Source organism: Acromyrmex echinatior, chromosome 18, assembly GCF_024713525.1.
Source record: "Acromyrmex echinatior isolate Ae372 chromosome 18, ASM2471352v2, whole genome shotgun sequence".
NCBI lineage: Eukaryota > Metazoa > Arthropoda > Insecta > Hymenoptera > Formicidae > Acromyrmex > Acromyrmex echinatior.
The window spans coordinates 3,699,771-3,717,853 of NC_141869.1; the positions used below are offsets into that span (position 1 = coordinate 3,699,771).

General features: G+C 29.9%; 2 protein-coding genes across 5 annotated transcripts; one reads left to right on the forward strand and one right to left on the reverse strand.

Annotated features, from left to right (window-relative positions):
• Nucleotides 1–135: 135 nt before the first annotated feature.
• LOC105144906 (hypothetical protein) lies at nt 136–10,205 on the forward strand. Of its 3 annotated transcripts, XM_087415475.1 has the most exons (6): nt 136–3,503; nt 5,695–6,146; nt 6,693–6,965; nt 7,499–7,843; nt 8,386–8,620; nt 8,723–10,205. In XM_087415475.1, exons 4-6 carry the CDS (start codon nt 7,504–7,506, stop codon nt 9,528–9,530), a joined length of 1,383 nt encoding a protein of 460 aa, XP_087271601.1. In that variant the 5' UTR covers nt 136–3,503; nt 5,695–6,146; nt 6,693–6,965; nt 7,499–7,503; the 3' UTR covers nt 9,531–10,205. The 3 variants fall into 3 exon arrangements, with proteins under 3 accessions (XP_087271601.1, XP_011052465.1, XP_011052466.1); XM_011054163.2 differs by lacking the exon at nt 6,693–6,965; XM_011054164.2 differs by lacking the exon at nt 6,693–6,965 and having other exon boundaries at nt 136–3,482.
• A 1,915-nt stretch (nt 10,206–12,120) lies between these two features.
• On the reverse strand, nt 12,121–14,539 carry LOC105144908 (RRP15-like protein). Of its 2 annotated transcripts, none has more exons than XM_011054166.2 (4): nt 14,246–14,539; nt 12,988–13,456; nt 12,696–12,915; nt 12,121–12,407 (listed from the first exon to the last, which is right to left on the reverse strand). In XM_011054166.2, coding segments are annotated over exons 1-4 (819 nt in total). In that variant the 5' UTR covers nt 14,247–14,539; the 3' UTR covers nt 12,121–12,278. The 2 variants fall into 2 exon arrangements, with proteins under 2 accessions (XP_011052468.1, XP_011052469.1); XM_011054167.2 differs by lacking the exon at nt 14,246–14,539 and adding an exon at nt 14,093–14,239.
• Nucleotides 14,540–18,083: the final 3,544 nt, after the last annotated feature.

Here is an 18,083-nt window from a genome sequence, read left to right on the forward strand (position 1 = left end):
TAAGAGTCATATCAATTGATAAAGGAGTGATAAATTTAAGAAAGACCCTGACTCCCGTATGCAGCAAGATGAATTGTGCCATTATGTCATATTGGGTGATTATATGATACGTGCATGTCATGAATAATGTTAATTCACAAGATCGATAAATTGGCCCCGACCTTCAAAATATTTAAATCTTTCCGCACCTTATTAATTCGCTTTGTTCCTTACATTTATTTTTTTTTCCAAATCGGAGCAGTATTATTTTAGGAAAATTGTTTAAAATATACAAAAAATAAAGTATTTTATGACAAATTAAAAAATAATGTTGATAATTATAAGTTCATAGATTTTAATCAATTTGATAAAAGTTAAAAGTATCTATTGATAGATTTAAGATTTATTTGCTAGCAAAAACAGTTAAAGCTCATCGTTTAGAGTAATTACACATAATTATGCGAAATTGGCAGAGCGTTTCCTTTTGCCTATAAATATTTTCATTATTAAACAATAAAAGTCGATACGCGGTAAAATTTTTTAAAACAATGAATTTCTCAACGGCATACAACCACAATGCAAGATGTTGGCAGCTAATATTTTATATTTTAATCATATAACAATTTAAATAGACGTTTCGACCTTAAATTAGATCGACCTCATCTTCAGTATTACAAAAATCCTTCAAATTTACGCATACGAATAGATTCTCACAACAATGCAACACGTTTTACATCTCGCGTTATAAAATTAATCCAAAATAACGCACATTAACCTTTTAATTATATTTTCAGAAAACTTTAAAAAAGAAGTTAGTCGACTATTGTATCGTATTCTATTCCTGAGAATTTGTCTATTGTTAACTCAGTCAATTTTCATTATTAATATTTTCCTTCATTATTAAGTAAAACCAGGAATTTGAATAAAATCGATACTATCCACTTGACCCGCTTTTTACGTAAAACGAACAAACGTGTTCATATTGTTAACCACTTGCGTTTATTACATGCTTTCATCACATGCAATCTTTCGCTTAAATCCATTTTTCAATTTATTATATTTCATAGTACTAATTTTTTTATGTCTCAACTAAATTCTCGAATTTATAGAATATGCTTATGATCTGTTTTATATCAATCAGTGTTGTTTATAAATTGTTTTTTAGCTTGTTGCTCGAATCCAGACAATAAAATATTTATTATCCGCCTGTTATTAGGCGATTAAAACGAAATACGTCGGCGGATCATTAGTGCATATTATAGAACGAAAAATAACAATAAATTATCAACCTTATTTGCATTTGAATGTAATACAACGATCGTATTTTATTTCTTCGACTTTCCATAATTAAAAGAGAAAACACGTTTAAAAAATTTATTAATATTAATTTTGAGATTTTAATAAAAGATTATTAAATTCTGGAATCATTGAAACCACCTCGCAGATTATAAATACACATATTATGATGATTGTTTCAGTGATATTGTATTAATTTTTGAATTCTCAAGGATTTTCAAGTGTTTTCACGTTATAGTCCGTCCAAATGGACGCACGTGAAACAGATGAACCAATGGAATGTCAAATCGAGAATAGTTATATTGTTGCTATTTTGTGTTTCGCATGCGCGATTATTTAAGCTCAATCTGGTTGAGCTTTTCGAGCATAGGCAATGCTCGATGATGAAAATCTATAGCTTTTAAAACAAATTTACTCACGCAATTGTCAATTTGTCGTCGAGATACTTGGCTATCGAAAGAAGAAAAATAGCTGTTTGACAATGATGTCGATGGACACGATTATTCTGATCTTTCGCTTCTTTCTGCTCTTATCCTTAAAATTTGATCGCTGCTCCTTATTATTCCTGATAAAAATTTTTCTGAGAATTTTTCAGAACTTTACATAAGTTTCAAATTTTTTCAAAACTGTTGAATAATTGTAACTATTTAGAAAATTTCTCAGATTTTTTAATACAAATTGAAAAATTTTTTTAGAAGTGCCGAACAAGTCTACATTTTTTCTAAAATTCTTCATATATGTGAATTTTGAATTATTCTAAAATTTCTGATAAAATGTTATAAATGTTACAAATGATATAAATGTTACAAAATTTGAAGAAATTTAAGATATTTCTTCAGAAGTTATAAAATAAGAAAAACTTAGAATATTTCAGAATTCATATATAAAAAATTTTAAGAAAATAGTAAACTAACTTATCCAGTATTTCTGAAATTTTAATCTATAAAAATTTTGAAGAAAATTATTTTACTGTGATTTTTCCCACAATTGAAAAAAATATGTTTATAAAAGATTTATCAATTCTAAAATCATGTAGCTTATTATAAATTATAGTAGATATATTATAAAAATTATTTTATAATGTTTTTACATCCAATAGAATACATGATTATCTCGACAAAAATAAATATAAGGACGTTAACGTATAAGAGAAAAAATAAAAAAAGTGTAAACGAGGTTTTTAAGAGATGAAAATAAAGAGAATGACACATAAAAGGAAAGTTAATGGTTCTTTTATGTTTCGTTGGCTCAGTGTTCACCTATAAAAGTTTCGTTTACGCTTCTGTCACTTTCTATTTACGCTTTTCATTTTTGCCAGAGAGGATACATTATACAAAAAATATATCTACTTGTGTATGAAAACATTATTTCATTCAAACGATTATTACGTTGCTAACTTCAAAGATACCAAGATATGTTATATTCTATGTATGAAAATATTGAGTCGATTATTAACTTTATAAATGACTACTATTATCTGCTCTTTGATTTTATTTCAATTCGTAATTACATTATACTTTATTAATGCTTAATTCTGTAATTACATTATACTTTATTAATGCTTAAGAAGCTCTTGTTAATAAAATTAGGTCGCAATTTTGAAGACCACCTAATTTTCTCTTTGATGCTTCTCATCAAAAGCTTCAAATTATATCAGCAGTTAAGAGTCTATCCAGACAAACTTGCATAGTCGCATAAATACATGCATAAAGAAAATTATCCAATCACATTTCTATTATAAAAAAATTCCCATAAAATATAATTGAATAACTTTATGCATATATACGTTTATTACAAGTATGTCTAGATAGACAACCCTATAACATCCTGTACGGAGATAAGAAAATATACATCTTCTCGACTTTATTGCCTTCCAGCGTACACGACGACGAGGGTAAAGAAGGTGGAATCGCACCGACGAGTCCACCGCCGACGACGTGTGCGCAGTGAAACGAACAGGGCGAACTGCGACGGGATTGCTGCACCCCTTCGAGTGGCTTCGGGGTGGGTGGCAGGTAGTCCCACTGGCCTGGCATCGTTCTCGCCACCGACGTCGCGTCGTGATACCGACGTTCACGTTTCGTTGTACTATCGACTCGCGAGGGAGATATAAAACGCATGTTATTAATCGCGACACGAAAACACATCTCGCGACGTACGCTTGACGTGGGATCGATGTTCAACGACGGGCGGCCTGTGGAGAACGGGTATGAAAAGGGAATGAATCGGTGCGTCCCTTGAGCTAAGAATATTACTATAGGGAGAAATCTTTAAAAGGAAAGAAGATATATATATATACACACACACACACACACACACACACACACACATATATATATATATATATATACACATATAAAATGCATTGTACATATATAAACATCAACGGGGTGCAAGCATATTATAAAACGTGAAATCGATACTTGCGATGAGAAGTTCTGCAGAGTAAAAACGTGAACCATAACATTTTAGGAAGAAAAAGGAGCGTAGATGTTCGTGGACGTGCGAGTGAAGTGATTATATGGTGGATGTTCGAACGTGTCGTCAAGGGTGGATCTGGGTCATTGTGAATGGATTTCTCAGCGAATAGAACGAAATAGGATTTTACATTCTACCAAAGAAAACGGATGAAAATTTGAATCAAAAAGTTGATGCAGATGAATATATTATATTGAATATATTATATATATATATATATATATATATATATATATATATATATATATATATATATACACTGAAACTGCATTTGAATCATTGAAATGCTTTTATCGAAGAGCGACACAGGAAACAATTTCGGACACTCGGAGAACTTATTATATCTCAACATTAAATGATTCTTTTTCAAAATATAGTATAAGTGCATAAGTTTTAACATAATGAGAGACATGATGCGTTAATTAATAATTTATTGATAGAAATAATTATATATTTACATGTAATAAGATTAATTACCACTTCATTGTATGATCTAATTATGATATAAGTATCGTATAAACGACGCAAGATAATTAGCGGAGAAATTACAGCAAAAATTGGATCAAAACTTATGCGATATCTCCGCGCACGATGGCATTTATTGCGTTGAGATAACAAATCCTCCGTATCATCTTCCGGATCTGAGGATACATTGATAATAAAATAGTATCGACGGTAAATAATATGACGCGTATTATTCCGCAGTCGATGACGTCAAGTAACGAGAGACATGTAGACTGTTCGATGTGAAGAGACTGGGCAACGAAAGTGGATGCAACAAAATTTCCCAAAGGACAACGAATAAATTTCCCAAAGGGAAGAAGCATCGACGATCGTGTTACAGAGCTAGAAAATGAGAAATAGGTTTTCGTGACCGTAGTAAAGCTTTCTTAATCATTTGTGAACAAATACACGCATCATCTGTTTTTAAAGTCATTTCCGAGAAGTAAGGAATATAGAAGATAACTCTTTATTTATTATTTCATAAAATTAAAGTCTCTCCCAGTTATTTTAATACTTTCAACATTTATCTTACATATAAGAGACTTGAACGCTGTGATATCTTTAAATAAAATGTTAACGAACTTTATATGAAGAGAGAAAAAAACATGCGATCGATCGTGCATGTTTCGAGAGATTCTTAGTGCGCTTTCCTTCTCAAATTTTCACAAAGATATCCCTAGGATCTTTTTTTATACTTAAAAAACACAAATGCGGAGACATTTTTCTTGAAAGAGAAAAGAATCTTCGAGTATATCGAATATATCGATTTTTCACTTGGAAACTTTAGACTATTTCAACAAATAGGACGGATACCTAAGAGACGGCTGAAGGGATAAATCAAGATAAATCTCAGAAAGAGAGAGAGAGAGAGAGGGGAGGGAGGAGAAGGAGGTGAAACGTTCCAAGGGGTTGCTTATATCGAGTGCAGGGTTGGTGACAGGTACAATAGAGTCAAGAAAGAAGTCGAAGGAGTGACGTTTCTCTCGATTGAGAAATAAAGATATCGTTGAAGAAGCTGCATAGCAGGTTGATATACATAAAGTGGGGACGTTGTGGAAATGGGTCAAGAGTGTCTTGACGATGGCAGTGTGGCAGCTTCTATTTAACGTGTCCCGCGTCGAATTGTGCTTGAAATCTATACGTGTGCCATATCGAACGCAATACAACGATTAATACTAGTGACAGGTCCTTTTGAACAGAAAAATTGCAAATGATAGTGCTGCAACATTAGTAAATCGTAATAAGTGTGTGTCATTATGCGAATTTCAAATCGCGTGACTGTTTCTGTGATTTAACGAACTAAACTAACAATCTGTGCGTTTATCGCGGATTAAATTTGCAAATTAAATTTACATCTTTATAAGCAACTATTTTTTTATTAATTGATGTAATACAAGACAATTAAAAATGTATATATGGAATTAATTTAAATTTCAGCTTACAAACGATACGAACTACACTCGCGTCCTCTTTATTTCACGATTGATAAAAAATCCATAGATTACTCTAAATGTTAATTCCGAGATTAAAGAATTTACAACGATGCCAAAGAACTAGTTGATCTGTGATGTAACGAACGCGAGATCATCCAAAAAGTACAACGAGAATCACAACGAGGAACCCAAGTTCGATGCATCCCGAGGTGCATCGCACGAGAGATGCGTTTATCGCGGCAGAAGCATATCCGGTCATCGTCCACGTACTGAAATACGCGAGTTGTCAATGTGATCGTGTCGTTACCGTTTCTCTTGAGGAGACGTAGTCGTCTCCTCTCAGATTGACGAATTCAACGAGTCTTCAGTCACTTTTTATGATTTACGGATCGCACAGAGCTACAGAGTCAGCAACCATCACGGGGATCGCTTGGCTTCACAACATCACCGTTCAAGGTAAATCATCCCTGTGAGATCTTATTTTATTATAGTCTTGTTTTCTTTATGTAAAAATTATATAAGAAATTTTATATAGCAGATCTCATATATTTTTAACCAATTATTTTGCTTGTTTTGTTTTATATATATGTATATAGATATTTAAATATTAATGAAGAAGAATAAACATAATTAATTAGCATTATGTCGAATTAATAATATACATATTAAATAAATAATTAAAATATACATATTGCATGCTGATTAATTTCTTATCGTGCTTTTCTACAAAAAAATTATTTATTCATTAATAAATTTACCCCATATTTTATTATGATTCATTATACTGTCCATAATATAATGATTTATTAATAAAAATAATATGTATAATATGTAAAATAACGGTCGTTATATATTAGGAAGTCGATAGATTAATTTCGTAGTAATCACTGACTGTAGTTTAATAATACAATTGTTTAAATACAAGTGCATCATTGCTCTCTCGAGCTATGAGATCTTTCTTAAAGAGATGTTTCTTATCAAGTTGTGTCTACATTTTTTTAGCATTATCTTTAGTCACACAGAACGTCGACCATGAAGATTAGGTGATGTTGTAAAACTTTACACGCGAGCGCGCATAAAGATTGATCGACTATGTCCGATACTTGTCCTACTCTCTCGGTGCCTATGTAATACCTATATTACGATGATCGCATAAAGCTTTACTTTCACCATCGTCAAAGGGGAGAACTATGAAATTCGGCCTATTAGCATAAGAGAGAGTTCACGCAAAACGGTTTCGTCCACGTTTACGTAATATTCATCGCTATTCATAAGGTATACGACAAACAGGAAGTAATTTAAATTCGAAATTTTAATGTATATAATCACAGGTCACGATAATTAGTTATACTTGCTTCATGAAACATTCTTAATAATCTTATCTTAATAATCAATAATATTATATTCCTGTCTGTATGAATAAAGAAAAAGATTTTTTAATTAATGATATAATAAAATAGAGAAAATTTATAATCTACTAAAAAAAATTACAATAAAATTATATAAATATAGATTTTTATATTTATATAAAAATTTATATTTATATAATTTTATTATGTTGAGATTTATTCAAACTTGTTTGTAATTAAAAGACAATTACTATAAAAGAGATGAGATTAAGAATTTTAATTTTTTCATTAAAAATATGTAATTTATTATGGAAAAAATAAGATATCCAACAAATTTTTTATTAAGAAATTCAAAAAAGAATTTTGAAAATTTGATTTAATAAGCCACATGATTTTATATATAAATCTATCCTTTCATAAATAAAACATATGTTGTAAAATAAGACTATTTAATTATAGGTGAAATGAGCAGTAGCGGTGGATTCGGTGTCGGCGTCGGCGTCGCCGGCGTCGCCGGCGGGCCGACCCTCGCGGCCGCTCAGCAAGGTCAAGGAGTGGCCGCCCTTATGGTGATGCTTGCCGTTCTGTGCTTCATCTTTGCTTATTGCTGTTGGGGTGCGCCCTTCTGCCGATCCCTATGCAGACGACATTGCTGCTGTCGTCTGGAAGATCCTGATCCGGATCCACGGTTCGGCGGCAGCGATCAGGCCATGGTAGCAACGCCGACAATCATCCTCCTGCCACATGGCAGAATGCTTGTTGTCGACGGCACAATTTTCACTCAGTTCCAGACTGACCCTACAGGTAAAATTTAGGATTTCTGAAATTGAGGAAAGCGACTACGCAACTAGAGCGAATTAAAATAATAAAATCCATTATTTAGAAAATAATATAGAGGATTAAAAGTAAGAAATAAATTTGTTTGTAAATTAAAGATGATATTAAAGAATTTTTTGGACTGCGTTACACTTGGCATTCGCAATGTTCTTTGAATCATTTCATTCTTATTGTTTATTAAATATTAAACAAAGACAAATGATGCTCGCCAATATTATGAATGCCAAGTAGAATGCGTCCCTGATATATAATATGCATATATTAAATATATTGCGTATAAAAATGAGTGAGAAAACGTTAAATTTTGTAGTTTTTAAGTGAAGTATCTGCAATGAAAGAATTTTAATATAATTTACATGATCGTTTCTTAAATATATATGATTTGATAAAATCATATAAATTATGGAGAGTCAATATATAAGATACATATATTTTGCTGTAAAATTTTTGCCACAAAATTTTGATGATTTTCTTTAGAGTAAATAAAACGAGTATAAAATTTTTGGCAGGTTTAGACTTGGTGGAACTTGGCGATAGTGTATTGCGCGCTCAGAGAAATCCACGAAGCGTAAATCGTCATCAGTTACAGAGCAGTCAAGGCAGTATCCTTGAAATGGATGCTGAAACACCTAGCAAAGATAGCTTAGGTTCAGTCGGATGTTTCCCGCCGCCTACTTACGAGAGTATTTACGGCAAAGAGGAAACTGACATGCCTCCTTCATATTCTGATATTCTTTTACACAGGTACATTATTTTAAAATAAACCAGAAAATTATTTTTAATTTTATTAATTATTAATAACTATTTTATTAATATTGATTATTTTAAATTTAACTCAATTCGCAGATTCGCCAATTTACCACACGAAATTGATATGCATAGTTACTGTCGTGATGGCAAAGAAGAGATTGAAATGCAGAGTCTAGACAACTGTCCGCATATCATTGGTAATCCATTAAACTCGATACCTGGATATCATCCTTATGCTACGGTGACAAGTCTATCTAGTCTGCAGAGCTACCCGCGACGGAACGTTTCGCGCAATCCGTCCATTATCAGCAATCCATTAGACAACTTTTACGTGGACAACGAGCTTAGTCTCTATCGACTCAGTCGGGAGACGATGCCGCGGGTCTCCAGTAACGATGCGAACCTCGAGACCTTCCGCGCGTCTCACGACGAGATGTCTTTCCGTGTTCCGCTCGATGAGAACGAGAATCATCGGCACGCAAGCCGTAACAATTATCAAGTCGCCGGCAATGAACTGATGAATACGAGGAATCGCGCCCGCAGCGCTTCCAGATTGAGCCAGGATAGTCGTAGTTCATTGAATCGCGATGGAGACCAACATCAAGTTTTCGTCAGGTTGCCTGATCCCGAAGAAATCGAGGCTGCACGAGATAGACGTATCGATGAAGATCAGCGATCTCGAATGTACCGCGAGGATCAGAACATGAGGAATTTGCATCTTGATCATCCCCAATTGCAAGATGAAATCAATCGCAACATTGTTGAGGATGATCCCAGATACTTTGCGAGGAACAGGCGATTGGAGAATGAAGACAGAAATCAGGAAGCTGAGGCAGTTCAGTATCCCGATGAGGAAGCCGGTAATTTCGGCGCGCTCGCCGATATTCGCGAGAGCAGAGTGTAATCTAGACTTTTAATTGTGCGTTCGCATTTTTTCGAGTGATTGCCAAAGGGGCATTAACCGGATATTGTCAAAAATTCTTTAAAAATACGTAGAAAATTTCGTTTGATTTTTCGTAACAAGACGTAATTCAAATTTGAAGAAACGTTTATGACCAAAAATTATTTTTATCTTCATCATCTTTATTAAAAGCTTGTTAAAAATGTCGTAGCATTCCAGTTTATAATTAACGTTAACATCTTCTTTTAATTTCGTGAAAAGGAATTTATTCGTGCCCTTTATACCATGTGAATTTGATATATGGTATACAACATCTCGCACGATAGAGAAAGAAAGTTGCGTGACAAGACAATTTAACAGAAATTGCGACAAGTTTCTATTTTAAGTTATAGGATATTATTTCAATCATATTTACACACAAATAAGTTGATATCAGGATGAAAATCGAATCAAGAAGTTGTGGTTACAAGATAAATATTGCATTGTGCAGAAAATATAAGACGATGTTATAACTGTATATGTATATATATATGTGACAATATAATTGTACGTGACAATTTAGTAAAATTCGTCACACATACACGTACATACACACACATGCATATTTCTGACAGATGATCGTACAGTATTGAACAACGATTTTTTCTTGAAAGTATATAATGTATGGCGACCAGAAAAGATTGGAAAGAGAAAAAAGAAAACATAAAGATAATCACAAGTTCTTTTGAGACATATTGGATAATGTGAAATATTGAAAATACCAAAGTACAGTTTTTACAAAATAATGTAGATAAAGATTTCAGTCATGCTATAAATTATGTTACATAATCGAAGTCCTTCCTGACAAGAAAACATCGATCACAAGAAGTCAAAATTCGAGCAGTTTTAAATGTGAACGTTTGTATGGGAAACATTGTGTTTAAATCTAACAAACGAATCATAGCAAAGTTAGTTCAGTCCGTCCAGGCTTTAACAAGCGCGCTTAAGTTTCACAAGCATCACCCATAGCAATTTAATCATGATTAGCAGTTTCCTTCCCTTTGATATTTTATAGATAAGCGCTAAAGAGATATCATGCCCATTAAATGGTGTTATACCATTTAAAAAATAATATGCTTCTTATATTATTTATAAAATACACTCTCTTCACTATTTTTGAATGGTACTATCCATTGGATACATCGAACGATTTTAATATTTGTGAAAAGTGATAAGACAGAAATGTCTGACAATTAAGAAAGAAAATGAAATAATATAACGAAAATTAAGCAAAACAGTTAAGTGAAATGTATTACATATTAGTGGAGTTTCAGGAACCAAAGAAGGATCTGTATTGAAATTGGATTATCAGATACAGCAAAGTATCAAAAATCGAAGCATATTTCAGAAAGTGAACGGTGTTGGCTTTAGATACACTTCTTATGTACACATATATACGTGTAAGACAATTATAAAAGGAATATAAAAGTTATACACACGTTATCACTGTTACCGTGTATCATAGGGACAAATCACTGACCGAAAGACACTGAGAATAAAATTCTGTGCGTGAAGCGTATATAAATACTGTGTGCCTTCCTAGTTTTTAGATTGCTAAATGAACAATATATAGACAACAGAATTTTTCGTTTTACAATAGCTGATTATTTCGACCAAGTTTTTTTTCTTCTTTTATTTTGAATCTAATCATAATAAAACGATAAGAAGCAACTTATTTTGTAAGATATAATGCTATTTTATCGAAAAGAAATATCTCCTTAAATATAAACGATCAATATATCAATAAATTAATAAACGATATCGATTTAAATTTTGTTTCTGATAATGAGAAATATAGTTTACATTGTACATATATATTATTATATTTAATTATAATGAATACTGAATTGTAAAAACGGAAGGCAAGACTAGTTATACTCTATGAATGCACAAATCAGTAAATTTATACTTAAGTTTTTGTGGGATTCCTGTTTAGCACTACCAACTCAGATCGTGACGTCAAAAACGAAAAAATACAACAAAAAGTCTTGCAAGTTGCATTATATTTTAATAGAAATAGTTTTCAATAAAACATTCGCAATCAACAGCGTAGATCTATATTAAGATATATTGAAAACTATCTTTTTGTTTCAGGGAGAAATTAAACCATATTTATATTTATGTATTATTAATTTGATAGTTTGTCAGAACTATGAATATAATTTATTTCGTTTTTTATTATATATATATATATATATATTTATATATATATATATTCATAATTCATTTTTAGATATATGTTTTAGATATATCGTTATTTATTAATTAAAAAAACAAAAGAAATTTTTGGTATAGATTACAAATCTATCTATTGTGCTTCAATAAAATAAATATATTTTCATTTTAATATATTTTACAAGAATTTTTATTTTTATTTTTTTATTTCTGATGTCATAATTTAAGATAATAATGGTAAGCAAACAACAGTCTTAATTCACATTATTTAGGTATGACAGTCAATTTGTAGTCGACGGATTCCAATTCTCTCATGTATGATTAATTTTATAAGAGATTTATTGGAAAATTGAAGGCTATGAAGTAAAGGAATAATCCGTTTCGAAAATCTATAGTTAATTTACAATTCACAATATTTACATGTTTATTCCAAGAAATATCAATGCAGTTAACTATGCACACAACTGATATCGACATTTTTATGACTAATTATAGTTATTTAAAAGAGTCGTATAAAAAAAGAGAAAGATCTTATTTTTAATCTACATCGCTGTTTATATCCTCAGGAGCTGAAGAATCCTCTTCTTCTACATTCTTCTTGTCCCAGTCTTTCAACTTAGCCCCCATAACAAAGTTATCTCGAAGAACACTCCACATTTTGTGATCCTTAAAACAAACATTGTTTCTATTGTTATACACAATTGTACATTGCAATGTAAAACAAAATGTACCAATATCAATAAACACAATTATATATGGCCTTCATATAAATGCATTAAAAAATTTAATGTTCATAAAAAGGTAAAATAGTATATTACTGTTATTTTTTTAATATTAAATAATTTAATATTTAATAAATAAAAATATTGAACATGTTAAAAAAAAATATCAACCTAATTTATATTATATTCATAATATTGATTTATACTTTCTTATATGTAAAGATTTTCTCACTTTGTTTTTATCATCTGTCTGCATAACAGAGTTTTCAGATTTAACATCATTATCAATTGGTATACTTTTACTGCCACCCATAAGAATATCAAGGAAGGCGTTTTTATTAATATTCTTAAATACTTGTTCGCGTTTTCTTTCTAAAGGACCCGCTTGCGATAATTTCTTTTTAATTTCTACTTGTTGCTGTCTTACTGCATTAAACAGTTGCACGACTCCTCTGCAAAATACAGCATGAAGAATTTATCAATATATAAATGACAGAAAATATACAAATCTACCTAATACCTACTTTGTGGCTATTTTTTGCAACATTCTTTCGTGCTCCCGATCTGTAATGGATGGTTTTATTCTAATACCACTGTTTTTTGTTATTCTTGATTTAGTCGGTGCAGTATTCAATGTAACACTTGTCTTATCAATATCTTCATCTGATTCTGTTTTGATCTCTTCTTTGATGCCATCAATCTCGAAGGGAATATCTTCTTTCTCTTTTATTTTTATATCGCACAACTTTTTTGCCTTGGCCAGTACAAGTGTTTTTTTTCTCTTCGGTTTATTTGTTTTTAGAATCTTTTGCATAACATCAGCCCAACCTGCATTTGTAATAGATCCAGCATCATATGATGCTTCATCTGTGTTAGCCTCCATTTCTTTACTGTCTGATTCATCTTCTTTTTCTTCATAGTCACTGTCATCCTCATTATCACTCTGTATCAATGCCATACCAGCATTGCTTACTTTATCTGTCTTCGATTGCACTATAAGATACAAATTCAACTCGACACTTTATCAAATGGATTCTTGGAATACTAAGACTGATAATAATAAGAGGATGGCATGTAGCTCCACGAGAGAGCATTTGGCTTATATAATTGACGAGTTTCAGGTTCAAGTCCTGATTCTCATAAGATGATCAAAAAATAGAAAGTATAAACGAAAGAATATATAGATTCCGTATTTTAAAAACTTCATGTTTTAAAAATTCATTTTAATAAGATAAAAGAATAACAAATGTAATATGTATACACACACATATATATATATATATATATATATATATATATATATATATGTACACATATAACCTATAATATCAAGATATCTTTTTCATATCCTGAATTAGACATCAAAATTTGTGATATCATTTTTCTTCATTATTCTCAATTACGTATCAAAATCTGCAATATCAAAATTCTTCACAATCATTTTTAATATACATTCAAATCATTTTAGAAATGATGAATCCATCAAACTTGAAAGCATGTTGAAAAGGATAAGATAAAGTTATGTTTTATACAAATCAAAAATTATTTTTGTCATACTTTATACATTCAAATTATTATTTTTTTATCTTATTGAAATTGTAAAAAAGGAATTAATTGTTTGTGTCATACTTTATTCTTCAATTAACCCTTTATAAAATCGAGCATGTATAAAATAGAATAGAAGTCGAAATTAAATCCAGGATCCGCTGATTACGAATCGTTTTTATACAGAGCCATGTAGCATCCTTTTACTTATTTAAATAATCTTGTATAATTCCTTACTTGGTACACGTAAAAATGTGATATAATACACTGAACTATTTTACTCCAAGTACTTCAAACATAACCACGTGGTCGTCAACATAGTGAAAAAAGTACCCAGATTCTCTAGGAGATTCTAAATTGTTCTACCAGAGAGAATAGGTCTGTTTGCGTTGTATGAAATCCCCAAATATTTTTGCACTTAAAATAGAGATAGATATATATTTTGTCTTAAAAAGAGAGAAAACGAAGATGTCGAGTGTCAAAAGTGCAAGCAACGCGAACAGACCTAACCTGAGAGAGAACGTGAGGGCTTTTTTCCTGTAGTGGCAAAATGCCATTGCGCACTACTGCCCTCTGAAGAAATGGATGTAAATTACACAACAATAGCTATTTTTTGCGGTAATCCTGAATATCAATCATGAAACTTTTTTCCTAGGATGAAAAGTGAAAAGTAAAAAATTTCTCCATTAACTTCAATGGTTAAAATTTTCACTTTTCACTTTCTATTCTGAGGATAAAATTTCATGATTGATATCTTGATGGAAATAAATCGCTAATCGAAATAACTAAAATCTATTAAATTAATAAAGCTTCAGATTTCTCTCTGCCTGTATGCAGATCTTATTTAAGATCGTCTTAAGTAGTCTTAAGGATGTCATGAATCAATCAGAAATATAAAATACATAATAATTGTTTATACATTTTTTTACAACATTTTTGCTTATGTATATATAAGAGATATCTTATATTAGGTGTTGGAATTAATTCGTAGCGTTTTTAATGAAAGAATGTTATTTATTTCACATGAGCATTAAAAAATACATTAATGAAAGTACTTCCCATCACTTGTAAAACGCTACGAATTAATTCCAACACCTAATATATAAAATGCATGCATATCATAACACAAAATTCGCGTATATTTCAAGAAAATCCGAATTCTGTAATAACAATCTTTACATTTTTATTTAACAAATTCTTTAATGATACAATGTTTATATTAATGGGTTCTTAATCGAAAATTTCAATTTCGCATCTTCTACTGTGAAATAAAAATTGTTGAATTTTAAGTAATTCGAAACTGAATATTTAAACAGACTAATTTAGCGAATTTTGTCTTATAATACTGCATAAAAATGGAATTATGAAGATGTTTTTTTATGCAAATTTTTTCAGCCCGTTTTTACCAAATATAATTACTAGTATGTAAGTATATTCCAAAGTCTTTATAATTACATTAATTACTAACAATTATAGAGACTTTGAATACACTTCAAACTTTTCAATCATATATCATTAATTTAAAGTTTAATGATTGTTTAATGATGACAGTAAAAACGAGCTAGAGGCCCTCCACCACCCCCGCCGATTTTATCGGCGGTCCTCTTTTCATTATAAGTATACTCACCCGTAAAAATAACGAGTTACTAATAAATTTAGTACTACGTTTTTGCAGGTAAGTATACTTCAAATTTATTTTTTATTTTAAGTCTAATTATTTCATTGTATTTTGCTAATCATATTGCATTATAATACAAAAAAATAATTAGCAATCATGTAGCATAATTTTTTTAATCTTTTATTGTAATCCTTTATTGTAATCCTTTATTCTATATTCAATAATACAATAATAATTATTTATAATACAATGTATAATTGTAAATGCTGTTCGAAATATTTATAATAAAAATTAGATATATTATTATAAGAACATAATTAACAAAATTTAGCAATGTGGGATTATACGAAAACATCGAAAATACATATAATAACATAAAATTTTCTAAATCAATGAAATATTGATAAAAGTAGAATGAAATACTAATAACAATTAGATTTTTTTTTACTATTAATTACTAACTTGTGATTATAAAACTTATTAATATCACGATAAAAAGTCGTTAATATATTTATGATGGCACTTTCATCGCGTTCAAGATAACTATCCCAATAATTTGATTATATCAAGATCCCTCCTTCTTGTGCTATTGGTTAATATCCGATATAAAGAGGAATAATCTTCATAGTAGAGAGTGAACTTAATGTATTTTAATTCTACATCAAATTCATAAGATCCATTCGCAAAGAAAAATTAAGCAATCCGTCAAACATCAGCGGTCTTGTTACAGTGGAGTGAATATTTCAGACCACTTACGATAATAATTTTGTTAGCATGTCAATTACAATTACTATTTTTATCACATCTTTAATATAATATTAAAATTCGCGAGAAAATATGTTCTGCCACATTATTAAAAATCTCTTATTAATTAAATATAAAGGGATAGAATGATTTTCTTATGGAATGTGATGGCGGGTTACGAAGGAATATATTTAATAATAATAAAATACATGCGTTATTGCATATGTATGGACACAAAAGTTTCTCGGGTACCAACTGTTCGAGATAAATCGAACCTGATAATAATGGATTTTGAAAAACTATACTTTATTACTAAAAAATTTATTATATAAAATTTAACAATTCCTTTTATTTTTGTATTTCCAAAAATTTAATTATTAATATGAGGGTACCCATTCGACTTATCTCGAATTTTTTTGTATCCACATAATTTTAATTAAATTCGTGTATTCACGACAATATTAAAAAAATATAAAGCAATTTGGTAAAAATTATCTAAATTAAAAATCAAAATTTGTTAAATATAATCTTATATCTGCATGTATTTTATTATAGGAAAGTATATACATATATATATACACATACATATAAATTAATAATTAATAATATTCTGAGTGATGTCCAATACCTAAAATTTTTAGGAAAATAACAATTAGAAAATTAAATATACATATTCGTAACCACATTTTTATTTTAAAGCAATCATCAAAAAATAAGCAAATTATTTGTATAAAACTTAAATTTATTTATTTAATAATTTGGATTTAAACAAATAAGCATTCTACCCATATTAATCATACTAAATTCCTATTGTCACTGAGACAATCTATTAACATTATTACTAATGAGAGAACATTTAATAAAATTAAGAAAGCGAAAATTGTACCCTAAAGTATGCCATACTGAATTAATTTTGCAACTTAACTTTAAAATATATAGCAATTGTTATTGAATCATTGATAAAATTATTACTTCCAGGAAATGGAAAGGACGAGAAAACCCGGGATTAATTCCAATCTTGTACAAGAATCTCCATCGGGACACCAAACTAGATTTTGCGAATGGACTTTATGGAAAGCGACGAGGAATAACTCTCCATGATGAAAATAATTACAATTTTTCATTGATATAAACCACGCATTCACTAGCATTCATCTGACGCGAGAGACAGCGATGAGATCTTTGCATATACATATAATAAATTAATCACTAAAATATACTTGTAATTCTGTAATGTTAAAAATATAAATATCAAAAAGCAGACAAGGAGTTAATATTTAATCATTGCCTCAGTCAAAGTTTCAATCTTTACTGACTTATTTAAATAAATATGTATGCTAAATACATAGAAAAAGTGATGATTATTCTAAATCATTTAATTAGAAGTCATTCAAAATTATTAATGACTTTTCGATATTCAAAATAAAATCCAAATTAAAAAAAAGTTTTAAAATTAAATATTTGTCAAATTCATTAAATCAATAAATAATTTTTTGTTATCACATGTTTCGTCGATTTCGTGTAATTTACATTATTAAAGAAACGATAAATTTGATTTACTATGACAAGATAAATGCTATCTGTAGATAGATATTCAATACAGATATAATTCCAATAAATATATAGTTTATTAGTAATTATTATGCAAATTACAAAAGTAAATATGATGGCATTTATCTGAACAAAGTTTACATAAATTCTATATTACGTACC